Source organism: Gymnoscopelus microlampas (genome assembly GCF_963454915.1).
Source record: "Gymnoscopelus microlampas genome assembly, chromosome: 3".
Taxonomy (NCBI): domain Eukaryota; kingdom Metazoa; phylum Chordata; class Actinopteri; order Myctophiformes; family Myctophidae; genus Gymnoscopelus; species Gymnoscopelus microlampas.
Window position 1 is genome coordinate 51,090,703 of NC_139940.1, and position 17,500 is coordinate 51,108,202.

The 17,500-nt window shown below is 43.3% G+C and overlaps 1 protein-coding gene across 1 annotated transcript in view; it reads right to left on the minus strand.

Annotated features, from left to right (window-relative positions):
* Nucleotides 1-17,500, minus strand: part of LOC311042403 (ceramide synthase 2-like) — a 39,107-nt gene that overhangs the window by 9,464 nt on the left and 12,143 nt on the right. The window contains exons 2-3 of the mRNA XM_084053101.1: nucleotides 2,906-3,079; nucleotides 241-358 (exon numbers count right to left, since the gene is read on the minus strand). Of these exons, the coding sequence (XP_083909227.1) occupies nucleotides 241-358; nucleotides 2,906-3,078 (291 nt within the window). The 5' untranslated portion in view covers nucleotide 3,079. The remainder of the gene's footprint in view (nucleotides 1-240; nucleotides 359-2,905; nucleotides 3,080-17,500) is intronic.

Genomic DNA, 17,500 nt, shown 5'->3' on the forward strand with positions numbered 1-17,500 from the left:
GTGTATGCGTGTGTAGAACTACCGTACCACCGACCTGAGTGTTATTGTAACACAATTCTCCCCATGATATCATGCATATTAAAGCATATCCATTGCCGTATCAATTTCTGATTGATCCAGAATTCCACGACAGTGTGTGTGTGTGTGTGTGTGTGTGTGTGTGTGTGTGTGTGTGTGTGTGTGTGTGTGTGTGTGTGTGTGTGTGTGTGTGTGTGTGTGTGTGTGTGTGTGTGTGTGTACCTTCACAGGACTCCTGTTCACCGTACAGTAGTAGTCTTCCAGTGTGTGGTTGGGAGGGACTTTGCGGCGTACTGTCTCTTTAATTCCCATCAGGGAGGCCAGAGGCGTGGCCACCCTCCTGATTGACAGAAAGAAATGTCATCATTCATCCATTCATCACATATTCATCCGCTTATCACATTCATTTATCTATTGACCCCCCCCATGTTAGATCCCTTACAATTCCGTTAACCCAAAAAGAAATCCACCAAATGACATCCAAACAGAACCAGTACGGCCTGGACCACGGTCCAGGCACCTAGGCTCCAAAGTACAGCGCGTCGCGGGTTCGAGTCCCGATCCCGACGGCCTTTGCTGCATGTCACAACCCCATCTCTCTCCCCATTTCCTGTCAGACTACATATCCTATCAATAAAGGCATAAAAGCCAAAAAACGAATCTAAAAAAAAACAATACAGGCAACAAACAAAAAGAACACACCCGCTGCAAATCTAGGAGTCTGTTATGTCCTCCTAGAGCACACACATGCCAACCTCCAACTCGAGTGAATAAGATACGTAACCCATTCATAACATTTTATGTCCAGCGAGCTGTAACAGGTAGCAAATGTACAATTAAAATGTACAATTTAGGCATTTAGCAGACGCTCTTAACCCATTTAGGGCGGGAACCCCTATTTGTAACTATACCTTTCAAGACGGGCACTCCTTTTGGGGTTGTTGTTGCTATGTAGCCTACAGTATATAGCAACATACATGTTTTGTAATTTTTTATTATGTTTGAAGTTTTTCAGAAAACTTCAAATCGGCCAAAGGTCTAAATGGGTTAATCCAGAGCGATTTACAGTAAGCAAGGTAAACACGAGGTAATACATCAAATGCATAGAACTAGCAATCTAGGATCATAGGTAAACCAAGAACCTATCATCAGTCTAAACATTATAATATAAAAAAATATATACAAACTATAGGATGCCAGGTCAACGAATGAACTTGGAATCTGTCTACATAACATGCTATCTAAATGACATTTTAACCTTTGCATAAGCCTGCAAATGAAATGATAAGAGCTTAATTAGGGCGGGTGAAAGTGCAATACTGCGATAATCGTCACAGTGTGTCTCGCAGCACTCCTGCTGCAGTGTTGAGGATTTGACTGTGTGTCTGACCATGAGACCGCGGGCCTGCTCAAACATGTGGCTCCAATTGGTCTGCCCTGAGGGACATTTTTGAAAACCCGCTCCGTGCTCCGGGTCAAAGTTTGGCAGCTCCACTCCGCGCTCCGCTCATTAGGCTCCGTTTGATCGTATTAATCTGTTTATCTGTTTCAATCTTTCTGTCTCAATAATTACAGGTTATTGTAAATAATCGTTTATGCCCAAATATGCTGAGGGTGGGTAGATTATGCTCAAATACTGACATGCATGAGTGTTTCTGGACGTGCAATATGCCCAGAGCATCAGCGCACATCGGCGCAAAACGCCATTGCTAGGCAATGGTTTCTGTTATGTGTGTGTGACACACCAGAACCATCAGCGAGAGAGGGAGAGAAACACAGAGAGGGCAGAGAAGGCACTCCCACAAGGACATTATCTTGCACCTTTTGTGCTTGGACTGACATGCACACGGTCACTTTTGGCACCTTTGGGTGCATGGACATTTTTGCGTTCATCCTTTTGATAATGGTGTGACAATGTATGCAATTATTTACGTAATATTATGTTTTATTATCAATAAAGAGGTCAAATTCAAAGGGAGAGAGAGAGGGAGTGAGCCTGTTTCACCGGCACCTGAACACACCGAATGCGTTGTGAGTGCAATAACCCTGACGACACTGGAGTGTGAAGCGCTTGTATATACAGTATGTTATATGAGCATAATTATACTGTACACTGTATACGTCCACAGAGTTGTATAACTATACTGTTTATATAACTGTAAGAAGGATATACTGTATATGACAAGAACACACACACATAAAACAAACAGACAAAATACCCTCTTTCTTAAACAGTACGTGCGCGCGTGCACTGCTGAAAACAGACAGATACAGGACATTTTATGCCTCTGCTTGTGCACCGCTTTACACACTGATGCTATAGGATAAGATAATGTATCTGCACATTTATTAGATATTATCTGCACATTGTACCTGTACATGTGTGACACTGCTGCTAAACGATAAGCTATATCACCTGCATAAGACAACCCTAACTTTTATTTCTATTACATGCAGTATTTTTTGTCCTTATTTTTTATTTCTCATTATCATTCGCAGTTCCTTTATTACTATTACCTTGCTGTTGTTATTGTATTGTTATGTTAGCACAGCTCTGCGGAAAAGAACAGAGAACAGACCGTGACAAATAAAAACCCTTCTTCATAATGAGAAAGGCAGGCAGAAGACGAGACAGACAGACAGGCAGGCAGCTACAGACAGACAGACAGACAGACAGACAGGCAGGCAGCTACAGACAGACAGACAGACAGACAGGCAGGCAGCTACAGACAGACAGACAGGCAGGCAGGAAGGCAGCTACAGACAGACAGACAGAGAGACAGCTATAGACAGACAGCCAGCCAGACAGCCAGCCAGCCAGCCAGCCAGACAGACAGACAGACAGACAGACAGACGGACGGACGGACGGACGGACGGACGGACTGACCTTTCAAAGAGCTGTCTGATGATGAGGAACATGAAGGCGATGGGTAGGGCCACCCACAGGTCACTGGTCTTGGCGTAGACGCGCCCGTCCCGGTCCTCCAGGTCGGCCCACCCCAGACCCTTTGGAAACCACAGGGTCTCCTGCCAGAACCACTCACTCAGCGACCGCAACATCCTGACACACACACACACACACACACACACACACACAGAGGTATGTATTAATACATGTGAGGACATCAATGTTTTATGACGCCATTAATCCATTTAAGACCGGGATCGCATCTGTTGTTATTTATTTTTTTAGCTATATGTAGATCTGCTATTTTTAAATCATGAAAATTTGTGCAAATCTTTTAATATATATTTTTAAAGCGAACGTTTGTAAAATATTTTGTTCCAGAGACCCCCAGAGGTAAATATTTGAGTTAGTTTGCTTTAAAAAGTATATATTCAAAGATTTGCACAAATGTTCAGAGATTTTTTTCAAAAATAGCAGATCTACAAGCTCATAGATCTGAGCTTGTAAATCTGCTATTTTTGAATAGCCAAATAAATGTAAAAAAAATGACACACAGATACGTTTCTGGTCTAAATGGGTTAAAAACAGTGCAGTGGTTAGAGCGTACACATTTCGTACGGAAGGTCGTGAGTTCCAAACCCTGTCAGGGGGTCGACATCAGCAAGGGCTTGTGGTTTCGGTGCGGCAAGTCGCGCGGTAAGTACTGGGAGCTGATGGTAGGTGTGGCGCTCAGCAATCCATCTCCCAGGGGTCTAGCGCAGTGGTTCTCAACCAGTGGTCCGGGGACCACCAGTGGTCCTTGAGGGAGGGGATTCCGCGTAATCCCCAGCTAAATGATGGAAAGTTGGTAACCAGATGGACCCTTATAGATCTTTAACTCTTGGGAGTGTAAAACGAAACCAAATGGACCCTTACGGGTCCATTCGGTTTCATTTTACGCTCTCAAGAGTTACATTATTGTTAAACATCGGCATTACTTAATTAAAGAATTGTTATTTTGATCAACGTTTGCCTGTTATCTCTCCTAATGGTAGGCCTACCAACATCAACACAGCAGGGAGTTGTGGACAAAATCTTATCCAACGACAACAAAGTCTAAATGTCATCAAATGATGGTCCCTGGCTCAATTGCCGAAAAAATTATGGACCTTGGTATGAAAAGGGTTGAAAACCACTGGTCTAGCGCATTGTGAAATGGGAATAGCGCTCTGGCTAATACCAACAACACTCTCCGACGGGTGCATTTCGCCTTTCCGACATGTCGCCTTTCCGACGTTAACGAACCCTATACCTAACCCTAACCCTAACCGCACGCGGAAGCCACTAGTCGGAGTGGCGAGATGTCGGAATGGAAGGAGCACCCCCTCTCCGACCTACCAATCAAAAGGTGACAAGAATTGATACAAGGAGCGAGGGGTGCTAGGGGGTGAGAAATGATACAAGGAATGAGAAGTCTGTCTCTCCTACGCTGTCTCCCTCTCAGTGGCCCTACGCTGTCTGTCTCTTCTACATTGTCTCCCGTCTCAGCTTTCCTACCGTCTGTCTCTCCTACACAGTCTCTTATTAGGCTGCCCGCCATCTTTAAATACCACTTTGAAACTAAAGACTGCGATTCATGTTGAACACGGAGCACGTCTTCTGTCCATTCATCTGCGTTACAGCAGCGTGATTAGGAAACTGCAGTGTAATTACAGACAGAGTGGGGATAACGCGTAATTAGGTTCATCTCGCTCATCCCAGAGCCGAGCACTTCCCCTAATGAAGACAGACCACAGAAGAAAAGAAGGCATCAGATATTCACTTTATACACCCAGTACCAGAAATACTTCATCACCACCACCAATTAGTTTTGACACTAAATTATCAACAGATTACATGAAGATACAAGACACACATATTGTCCAACACAACATTACAATATACATTCGACACTACATCCATTCAGACAGTAGACTCTTAAGTCTTAATCAGCGGTGGGCAACTTTGATGATGGAGAGGGCCACTATATTTCCACACTCACTCCAGAGGGCCACATTGCATATACTGCCTCTTATCTCCGTAGTTTAACTTTTTTCGTAAATTAATGCCGTACTTCGCCATTCTATGTCACCCAAAAATAGCCAAAATAGCCGATCTACAAGCTCAAAACGTGCCGCAGCGCGTTTTGAGATTGTAGATCTGCTATTTTTGCTATTTTTGAACTGGAATCCTGATTTATTTTGTTGCTATTTTTGAATAGAATCCTGAAAAGTAACATTTTAATTTAATTACAAATGCATTTAGTTATACTTATGCTAACTTTATGAACTTAAATACAAATACATTGGACATAAAATAGACAATAGATGTTTTATACCAGTCATTAAGCTACTAATAAAGCGGCTCATGTTTGCATGTTTGGAATTGTAACAGCTGAAATCAATAATATCAGTATTCCGATTTTGGTGGTGGGGTGGGGGCCGCATGTGGCCCCGGGTTGCTCATGTATGCTCTTAATGATTGTTTTGTAAAGCACTTTGAATTGCCTTGTTGTTGAAATGCGCTATACAAATAATATTCAAATTGTCTTGATAGATTGAATGTCACTCGCACACACACACACGCACGCACGCACGCACGCACGCACGCACGCACGCACGCACGCACGCACGCACGCACGCACACACACACACACACACAGTGTTTTGCGTGGCAACCCGTGTGTCAAAGGCCCACATAAGACCGCCCCTCCGCTCAGTATACCGGTACACACCCCACTGATACGCAGCCAGGGCCATATTAATGTTCATTTGCGTAGTTCCTTGGGTTTTCACATGCAAATCACCATGGCAGTATTGTATTTGATTGTTTTTTGTTGGAAGGAGTGAATGGTCTGTGTGTGTCTCTCTCTCTCTATCTATCACTCTGTCTCGCTCTCTCTCTGACTCTATCGCCATGCCACTTGGTTTCTGGCACCGCACACACAGTCACACAACCCAATAAAAACCTCTCTCTCATCAAGAGAGAGAGAGTGGGAATGTAACTCTTTTACTGCCACTCTATGTATATTATGTCTGGATAAACTCCAGTCCCACATGCAGTGTACACATACACACCATGCATCCAAGTGATACATTGTAATTGAACGCAATCATAAAGCCACTTTTAAGCAATTAGTGGTTATTATTAAAGGTGTCCTGATGAAGGTCTGAAAACATTGACAAACACAATAAATACAAAGCGGAGCTTCTTGCAGCATTACCAGTGTGCAGACTCTATTCCTTTTTTTTATTATTAAAGATGGCTCTTTGATTGCTTCAGTCATCAAATCAATTTCTGTAGGCCTACTTTTAGCTTTTTAATGGATCCTATGTTAGTCAAGCCTGACAAAAAGTATCAAACTACACAGGAATAAACATGATATTCACACATACAGTATACATAAATACATCCACGAGGAACCGACTTGACCTCCTAAAGGAGTTTACGGTCCATTCACACCAGCAGTATCACGAGGCCGCCACGCTTTCTGACACGAGCATCCAGTTTCAATGCAAAGTTTCTGTGGCAGTGGTTCCCACCATGACAGTATTGCAAGTGGGCCCCTGTAAGACATGGTATTTTTTCCCCTTTAAAACCTTGAAAAATTAGTTTTCATGGTGATATACCATTAAACGAGAACTTTAAGCAGTGGTTCCCAAACTGGAGGATTAATATGCAACATTGTTTTCTCACTCAACAGTAAACAAACCAACACAGTATAAGTATACAGGCTATCTGCACATTTCTAAAGTTACAATTTAATGACTGTTAAGACCTTTTTAAGACAGAGACAAACATTGTGAAAGCAGCCAATCTACTCAACGAGGCGCTGTGATTGTGCTATTTCACATTATGTGCTATTTTCACAATATATATCTGTGGAATCTGTGGAGTCAAACTAAATGTAATTCCTACACTTCCAAGTGCTTGTCAGGGTGGGGGGGTCCCCAGTTCAAATATGATTATTTTGGGGGGTCGCGGCCTGAAAACGTTGTGAGAACCCTTGACTTAAAGTATACTACATTGGTTCCATTGATGAAAGCCAATCGATTGATTAATCATTAAAATAAACAGGCTCTGAAAATGCACGCAGCCCACCCATCTGACCACTTAACGCGGCAGCCGATAGGCAGAGAGCTCGATAGACGGCTTTCCCTGGCGGAGGACTAAGGACTAGTCACACACTCGACGCCACTTGAAATGGACAGAAATGCACAGCCGTATGGAACATTAAAGAATCAATAATAAAGGAAGAGGGGTTTTATTTTTCAGTTACTTATACCAGTGGTTCTCAAAGTGGGCTCCGGGGACCCCAAGGGGTCCTTGAGGTGGTTCAAGGGGGTCCCCAGCTAATCCGTTTTAACCACTTTAACCCTATAGTGTACATTGGCTACTGGCGATCTACAAGCTCACAACATGTTTTGGTAGACGTTTCAAAGAATTTAGATGTTCAAACATTTTAACAACCGAAATCTTGCATGGGGGTCCCTGACACAAGATATTTTCAGATGGGGGTCAATTTGGGGGTCCTTGAGATGAAAACTTTGAGAACCACTGACTGTACTGTACAAGCAGTGAAATGTTGATGGAGCCTGTTCTGCAGAACTGTGATAACTTAACAACACAGTACAACATCAAGGTGATAAAACTTAAGCATAGATAACAATAAATAACAAACAGCTAAATTAACTGGATGCGTTAGAAATAAAAGTAACGCTTGGGTCGATCTTGTCTGGAGACAGGTTCGATATCTTATCTCTCAGCACCGTTGTCCAAAACAATCTTATCCTTTATCAGCAGGGACAAAAAGTGCATATCAGAGGCATAAGATAGCCTCTGATGTTTTTGTTTTTGTGACCTCATGTCCTCATGTATGGCTCTGACAGCCACAGGGGAGGAAAAAAAAGAAAAACTCTTTCTAAGCCTTGAGCCCTGGGCTGTGAGGCATCTCAACCGCTTCTGCCTTATTAAAGTTTAACAAGCGGTTCCAGATAGATCTAACAAATACATAAGCAATCTGTCCCCTACTGAGGGAGCTGCAGCGACAATGTACAGACAGCAGGGCTGACAGGCACCAGATCGGGGAGAAGTAGAGACAACCGGTTGCCAGGTCTCTCACAGTTTGCTTGCAAATGGAACAACCTTCATTCATTCATTTAAATTTCTAACATGTCAGATCTATACAGATGCTAGTTTAAATCTTTCAATTTCTTTAGCTCGAAAGCAGACACACACACGTTGACCCATGGTGACTGGCTGTCACCCATGGTGGTCTGGCACAGCGGTTCTCAAACTTTTTCATGTCAAGGACCCCCAAAATGTATCTGACCGCAGACCCCCCCATCTCAAAATATTTGGTTCCAGGGGTCTCCCCAGAAGCAAAGATTTGAGTTACAAATGTTGGCTTTAAAATAGATATACAAGCTTATAGCGCGGCTATGAGCTTGTATACACGAATCCACGGAGAGCGCTGCCCTGTAGGTGGCGCCGCCATTGCTGCGGTGTCAGACTCATCAGCTTCTGCTGTGACCCCCTGGTACCCCGCCAAGGACCCCTGGGGGTTCCCGGACCCCACTTTGAGAACCAATGGTCTAGCAGCATCGTTGCTGGCATGAATTCAGCGTAAAAAGAGTCAAAAGATCTCTAGGACATTGAAGAAACAAAATCATTTTCCACTGCATAGCACCAGTTCAACTTAACTCTACTTTTACTTGACTTTTCTCTGCCATTGCAGATGTTAATTTGGAGGGAAAAAAAGGGACGCACCAATACTGGGAAAGTAGTAAATACACATCTCAAAAGTATTCAAGGCCCACCCTTCTGACCACACGGGAGTCATTCGGCTGCCGTGCGGCCAGATGGGTGGGCCGCATGCATTTTTAGAGCACGTTTATCTGCATGATTGATCAATTGATTGTGTTCCGGCTTGGATCAATGGAACTGACAGTGACAGAGTATACACTTAAGGTAGGGTAAGTCATTTTTTTTGGTTAAAACAAAAAGGTTTTGTATTAAAAGGTTAAAGCTCTATATTCTGATAGTACTCATTGCTATAGAGTGTTTGTTCAGTAACAGGGGTCTCCATGTCTCAGGTAGGTGAAAAGATTTCAGCCAATCAGGAGAGAGTACCCATTTATCAGCTTCATTTTTATAGTGTTCCAGTTCCAATTTGTTCTGCTCATTTCTTTATGTCATCACTTCAAATTTCACTTGTTTAATCTGTACCCTGACTGAGTTCTTTATCCTGATTGGATAACATTGGTATCCTGACCTGAAAATGCATTTTCTGATTAATAAAGAGCTGGAGAGACATGTAGACTCCTGTTACTGAACAAACACTCTATAGCAATGAGCACTATCAAAATATAAAGCCACAGGTTGGGATTCGCTGGGATATACTGTATTGCAGTGGTTCTCCCTTACATGTCTGTAACTCTGAGAGTGTACAAATGGAACCAAATGGACCCTTGCGGGTCCATTTGGTTCCATTTGTACACTCTCAGAGTTGTGGGGGTCCTGGGAATGAAAAAAACACATCAGCACCAATGATGTATGTTGAAGCTGAACTGAAGTGAATGGAGTTGAACTGAATTGAACTGAACCGAGAGAGCAAGGTCCAGAGACTGGTCAGGGTCTGCTTAGTTGGGACACTGATCCAAGTAATGAACACATTAACTTCCTCTGGTATGAGTCACAGAGAGAGAGGACTCCCCCTGATCGCCCAGAGAGAGAGAGAGAGGGAGAGGGAGGGTGGGAGGGAGAGAGAGAGAGAGAGGGGGGGGGGGGGGGTGGAAGGAGCAGTCAGTGGGTGGTGTTACAAATACCAGGGGTGGGGTGTGTGCATGAGGGTGTGTATGGTATTTGCGCGCATGAGTGTGTGTGTGTGTGTGTGTGTGTGTGTGTGTGTGTGTGTGTGTGTGTGTGTGTGTGTGCACGCACACGCGTATTTGAGGTCAATGGATGAATCACAGCTGACTTCCTCCAGATGCCAGATGGTCATGTATGTCTCTCTCACTCCCTCTCTCTCTCTCTCTCTCTCTCTCTCTCTCTCTCTCTCTCTCTCTCTCTCTCTCTCTCTCTCTCTCTCTCTCTCTCTCTCTCTCTCTCTCTCTCTCTCTCTCTCTCTCTCTTCTCTTCTCTTCTCTTCTCTTCTCCAACTATCTCTCTCTCTCTCTCTCTCTCTCTCTCTCTCTCTCTCTCTCTCTCTCTCTCTCTCTCTCTCTCTGGGCGTTCTAGGGGGAGTCCTCTGTGACTCACAGTGGAATAAATTAATGTCTTCTTCTTCATCGCTGGAGGACTGTCCAAACTAGGAGTACTAAACCAAAGCAGTGCAGCGTTGCATTCTGCTCCTGTGACATCACCGCCCAGTCATCTGCCACGCTGGCCCTATAACTATGACATCATCCATGTAACCCATAGTAATAACATGAGGCTACTGTGAGGCTGATTATTTAGCATATCGTCTTTGTTGGGTGCAAACCTCATTATGTTGTAAACACTGTTACTTTTCAGGGTTAAAAGAAATAAATAGTAAAAATAGCAGATCTACAAGCTCAAAACGCGTTGCTTGTAGGTCTGCTACTTTTGATGTTTTTGTGTGACACTGTAGTATGATCAAGTAGGGCGTTCGTTTACGAAAAAACACAAAAAGTTTGAATATTACAAGAGGTTTCTGCCCGACAGCAACGATAATCATTAGTTTCCAGTATAAAAACAGCTGGATGACATCAGAAATGTCATAATTTCCGTCATCATTTCCACATCGTTGTCCACGCTCGTTTAACCACTTTCAACCTATTTTGGGTGTTTATGGCTCAAATGAAATCCCAAACGGTGAAAAAAAGGAGACAGTGAAAAAAGAGAAATGCTGATCATACGACGAAGTATACAGGCTTAACCCATCGCCACTATTCCCCCAGTAACTCTCTCCCTGTGTGTGTGTGTGTGTGTGTGTGTGTGTGTGTGTGTGTGTGTGTGTGTGTGTGTGTGTGTGTGTGTGTGTGTGTGTGTGTGTGTGTGTGCGTGTGCGTGTGCGTGTGTGCGTGTGTGTATACTATACTTGTGAGGGACAAATGTCCACATAAGTACAGAAGAATTTGAGAAATATAGGCTTACAATTAGAAAAAGATTCAGGTTGGGAGTAGGGTTAGCATTAGGTTAGCATTAGACATTTAGACGTTTATTAGGTTTAGCAGATAGAGTTAGAGTTATGACTGGTTTACACTTAGTTTGGTGCCGGTATCGTGCACAGAAAATAGCAGATATAGACGGATTTCCGCGCGACGTCATCACAGAGCAGAATGCGCAGTCTGCGCATGCTCGGGGGAAACGAATTGTTGCGCCGTTCACTCTGTTGTTGTGTTCGGGAGTTAGATAGCCATAATTCTGCTATTATAGGCATAATAGGCATAATGCTGCTATTATATACAAACAGATCCAACTTCCGACAAATCATTTTTATTGAGTAAACAAGGTATTACAAACTGCATAATTTAATCTACTTTCATTAAACCCGGTGAAGATCATTTATTTTATGAATGGACATTTGACCAGAGCTGCTGCGGGTAATGGCGCCCTCTATAGGCTTACCCCTCCTCTGCGCGGTCATATCCTCTCATGTTTACTAACAGGAAACCCGTCTATAGCAAGCTCAAAACGCGTCGCAACTCGCAACGCGACGGGTTGAGAGCTATAGATCTGTTAATTTCGTCTGTAGGCTTAGGGTAAAAAAAAATATATATATATAAATATATATATATATATATATATATTTTTAAATGGCATTCATAAAATCTCCATTACAAAATGCTGATGTCCTCACAAGTATAGTAATAGAAATGTGTGTGTGTGTGCATGTTTCTGTGTGTGAGCAAAGCCCCACCAGGTGCAAGTCGTTGCATAAACCTCTATAAATCCATGCTTCCTGATCGTAGCCTCGCAGCGTCTGCTCTCTTTCCTGATTGGTTCCTGTCTCCATGTCCCTGGTCTCCTCAGTCCAGTCCACACCCTCCCTCCACGGACCCCACACCCCAGTAGTTCTCAAAGTGGGGTCCGCGGACCCCCACGACTCCTTGGAGGAGTTCCAGGGGGTCCCCAGCAAAATGAGTTCATATAGCATCAAAAAATATAGTATAACTTTAACTTAGGAAAATGGCGCTTGTGAGCTTGTATATCTGCTAGCTTTGAAAAATCTATGATAATCACTTATGGGGGTCCCCGGCACAAAACATTTTCAGAAGGGGGTCTCTGGCCAAATACAGTACATATACATTTGGGCAATATGAACTGCTGTCCTACCCTGCCCCAAATTCACTGGCCCCAGACTCAGCCCAGTTCCCAGCTACCAGTTACCAGCCAGATCTTCCTCTGGCCTATAATAGGTGCCGTGTCTTCCGAGATGCTTTGAATTGTTTACAACAAGAGCGCTGCGTTTTTAGAAACACCGGCAGCGTGGTGTGGCGCTGAGCATTTATTTTTGCGCTGGCGCGGTTCATGCGTGGCGTTTTTCTCAGCTTGAAGCTGCTGAAGCTTGAGCTGAAATATTTTCCTGTTTGGTGACATCTAAATTCAAGGTAGAAACAAGGACACAAATGGACACTAACCAAGCCCTATAAAACATAACAAATGAGTGTAGAATAACAAAAAACGAAACAAGAAACCCCACTGGCTATCTGCAAATTTGTTATTTTAAACATTGGTATCAGTATATCGGCCCAGAATTGACTAATCAGTGCATCCCTAGACAAAATGATCATTGTCCTAAGGACAAGGACACTGGCACAGGTCACTTTACAGTATCTGTATGCTCACAATGTTTAATGCTTATAATTAGATGTTGATAACCTATCAGTAAGAACATTGTGCTCAGCATCTTCAAGCACCCAGCATCTGCCAGCGCTAGGACAGTGGTCAAAACCGTTCTCTTCTTAATGTGTCCACAATTTTTTCTACTTCTTCTTGTTCTGTGCGTTCTTTTCTTTTCTTTTTCAATTACCGATGCCGCTAAAAAGTCTGAGAAGCCGAAAGCAGAGGCATATGGATCCCCCCTCATCCCCCCAGCAACCCTTGTTATTACTACAACAAACTTCAAGAGGAAAATGTCTATGTTGTATGTTTATAAAGAAATGTCTCCACCTTTCAGTTACACAGCTATTTTCTTTCATGTTTCTGCTGATGCAAAATGATGACTCAGCATGAAACCATGTTTCCACTTCCACTTTTGTATTTTTCCTACTGTATGTCTCACAGTAAAAAAAAAAAAAACCTCAGTGTTCATTTAACTGTCAGAGCCTACAAGTGCAACCAAATGGATGTACTGTTCTCTGTTTGCCTGATCTCTTGTCTGGAATAACCTCCACTCTGGCCAGTGAGAGAGAGAGAGAGAGAGAGAGAGAGAGAGAGAGAGAGAGAGAGAGAGAGAGAGAGAGGGGGAGAGAAATCCATTTCCTATTACACAATGTAAAAACTACACAAATATTTGGGAGGAGTTCTTTCCAAGATTTGAAATAAATTGCCCAGAATTCCGAAGTATGACAGAAAGGGAGAAATTACCACACAACAGAAAGAATGTGCAGTTTTGGCTGCAAAATATGTAAATTATTTATGTAATTTCATTGATTTGATGTTGTTATGTTGTTATGTTGTTTGTTGTTTATGTCATACTTGTAATTGTGCTTTGGCAACCCTTGTCAAATGTCATGCCAATAAAGCCTGTTGAATTGGATTGAATTAAGACAGAGAGAGAGAGATATAGAGAGAGAGAGAGAGAGAGAGAGAGAGAGAGAGAGAGAGAGAGAGAGAGAGAGAGAGAGAGAGAGAGAGAGAGACACACACACAGACAGAGAGAGAAAGACAGACAGACAGACAGACAGACAGACAGACAGACAGAGAGAGAGGGAGAGGGAGAGAGATACTTCCTCTCTCCCTGTGGAGGTTCCCTCATTTTCATTGGACATGCAGGAATGGCCAGAGTGTGGTCACATGCTCCCGTGAGCCAATAGGAAGTTGAGTCATGTTTGAGTGCGTGCACGCGTGCGTGCGTGTGTGCTCTGTTCTAGCCATCGACTATAAAAAGAGACGGTAAAGTCATTCAGTGTTCAGAGAGGACAGTAGTCAGACAGACAGACAGACAGACAGACAGACAGACAGACAGACAGACAGACAGACAGACAGACAGACAGACAGACAGACAGACACACACACACACACACACACACACGTGTAAGCGGCATAAAGGACACACTGATGGAAAACACAGAACTACTGAAAGACACTCAGTGACATTCATTAACGTCAAGCACATGGACCCTATTCTGTGGAAAACATTAGCCAAGAATAACAGATCTACAAGCTTGTAGATCAGCTATCTTTGGCGAAGATATTTAGTGTTGAGGGGGGGAAAAGGCAGGGGTCTAGTGCAGACCCCTGGGGGACTCCGGTCAACTAAGTATAGAGGGACAACATAGATTGTCTCTTATCATAACTCTAATAAAATCTCATCACAGCTGACCTCAAATCAGTTTCACCAGGCACAAATAGTTTATTGTCCAAATCCATTCTCACAATTACACTATTCAGGTCTTTTTAAAAAATGTTCCCTCAGTGGTTGGGAAAGCCTGATCCTAGCTTAGTGACATTACAATTAACCGATAGAAAGGAGTACAAGGATCAGATCCTCGGTCAGCGACATCGCAATCAGCCAGTAGTGGGGTGCCGATGGCCTAGTGGTTAAGGCGCATACCACACATAGGGCCCTATTTTCGACTTACCCATTATCTCTAAACTTCTTTGCAATTTTTTACTATCTTTAAAAACATTTTCAATTAGTTCAATTAGCCAATCTACAAGCTCACACCGTGTCGATGTAGATCGGCTAGTTGAACTAGCCGTGGCTGCGGACAACCGGATCTCCGTATATGCCAGTATCGGGTTTGTTTATGGTTATGTCGTCATAGTGACATGCCCATATATGGGCGCATCAAGTTTGTTTATGGTTGTTATGTCTGAGTCAGATTGACGTGGCTGTGGTCTGCCGGCCCTCCCAGTAGCCATTTTTAATATAGGATGTATTGCCTGATACCGATATGATGAACAATCAATCGTGCATCCCTAGCTTAGTGCAGACGACCCTGCCGGAAGACCAAACAAGAAACAAGGACCAAACATCTGGACAGATGAATGGAAGAACTGAGACACTGGACAGTGGAACTACAACACCCACTGGATGCCTTGCTGCTGGTCATGACCTTGCATGGGTGACCTGGAAGTCTCTAAATAGACTGTGGGTGGAGTGGAGCTGCAAAAGCTGCACCGCTGAAAGCCGGAAACGATACAACAGAGGACACGTGCAGAGCTAGTGTAGAGACCATGAAGCACCTGCTTTTGATGTGTCCATGCGGTAACCGGAACGCTCGGCCAGGAACACGCTCGCCCCCATTTTTCTGCGGAACCGCTCCCCCCCCCCAGCGGTTCTTGTATTCCTGTATTTGTTTTACTGAGGATAATGTTAGGAATAAGTTAGGGTTAGGCATTGTTTTACTGAGGTTAAGTTTAGGAATAACTTTAGGTTGCAACGTTTTACTGAGGTTACGTTTAGGAAAAAGGTTAGGTTTAGGCATAGTTTTACTGAGGTTACGTTTAGGAAAAAGGTTGGGTTTAGGCATAGTTTTACTGAGGTTACGTTTAGGAAAAAGGTTGGGTTTAGGCATAGTTTTACTGAGGTTACGTTTAGGAAAAAGGTTGGGTTTAGGCATAGTTTTACTGAGGTTACGTTTAGGAAAAAGGTTGGGTTTAGGCATAGTTTTACTGAGGTTACGTTTAGGAAAAAGGTTGGGTTTAGGCATAGTTTTACTGAGGTTACGTTTAGGAAAAAGGTTACGTTTAGGAATACCTGGTGGCGACCGTTCCGAGGTCACCGGATTTGACCCGGGGCGAGCTTGTTTTGGGGCGAGCGTTCTTGTATTTGTCCATGCCCCCGGTGCAGCCCAGCCCAGAACTAGAGCCTGACCTACGACAGAGTTTTGGGTCTGATATCGATCCCGATTGAGGGTGCTAGATGAGTTGTTCTCAAACTTTTTAAAATTTCAAGGACCCCCATAACTCTCACAGTTACAGACCTGTATGGGGCTGAACCCCCTCAAGAAACCCTGAGGGTCCCTGGACCCCACTTTGTTAGTTAATTTTCTTTTGTTTGCTCTTACGTTTTCTCTATGCTACTATGATAATCTATTTTAAATGGTAATAAGGTGGGCAAAATAAGCGTTGGCTTCAGCCCATACCTTTTCGGGCAAATAGTCATCTTGTTGACTGAAGTTTTGTTTAAAAAAAATCATGATCGAAATAAATAAACAAACTAACTAACTAACTTTGAGAATCACAGTCCTAGAAACAATGATTACCGATGTCTTGACTAATATTTCAACTCAATTTAAAAACTTCTAGTCTATTTGAGATCATTCAGCAAACAAATACAAATAAGCACACATAACATTTTGATCCAGAGATCAGAGTACAAGGATCAGACCCTGGATCAGCGACATTACAACCAACCAACAGTGATCCGTACAAGGATCAGAATTCAGCGACATTATACTGTGCCCGCTCCAGCTGGAGCCGATCACATCACACCCAAACCGACGCTCTGTTCTCGCCCAATATGGACAAAGAACACAGGAGCTAGACCTCAGGCAGCCCTCGCATGGCCATGTATGTAGCACCTCCTCCACACAGGGCTTAGATCTACAAGCAGCTTTGTGCTAGAGATGCACCCTATTGACATTTTGGCCGATGTCATCCGGTTACTGATTCATTGCATGGTGAAATCGATCGATACTGACACTGATATTGCAATACAGGGGTTACCTTACACCTGTCATACGGTAACTCAACTGAGAGAAAAAACTATTCGTAATGAGTGTGGTACTTTAACCACTTCAGCCCCATCCATACTCTAGAGCAGTGGTTTTCAACCCTTTTCATATCAAGGCTATTATTTATTCGTCATTTGAGCCACGGACCACCATTTGATGAGATTTAGCCTCTCAGACCCAATACTTAGAATATTTTGTTATTGTTGGATAAGATTTTGTCCACAACTCCATGCTGTATGGATGTGGTGCCATTAGGAGAGATAACAGGCAGATGTTGATACAAATAACAACTCTTTAATTAAGTAATGCCGATGTTTTACAATAATTTAACTCTTGAGAGCGTAAAATGAAACCAAATGGACCCGTAAGGGTTCACTTTGTTTAATTTTAAAGATCTATAATTTTAAAGATCTATAATGGTCCATTTGGTTACCAACTCCCCATCATTTAGCTGTTGCACCACCTGGAAACCCCTCAAGGACCACTGGTGGTCCCCGGACCACTGGTTGAGAACCACTGCTCTAGAGGGAACATTAGCCAAAAGTAGCCGATCAACAAGCAAGAGATTTGGTTTTATAGACGGGAAAGAATGGTCCAAGTACAGAGCAAACTCAAGTCCAGTTTAACCAAGTCTGGAGGATTTAAGTGATAAGTATATTTTGATGCTAAATACGTTTAGTATACT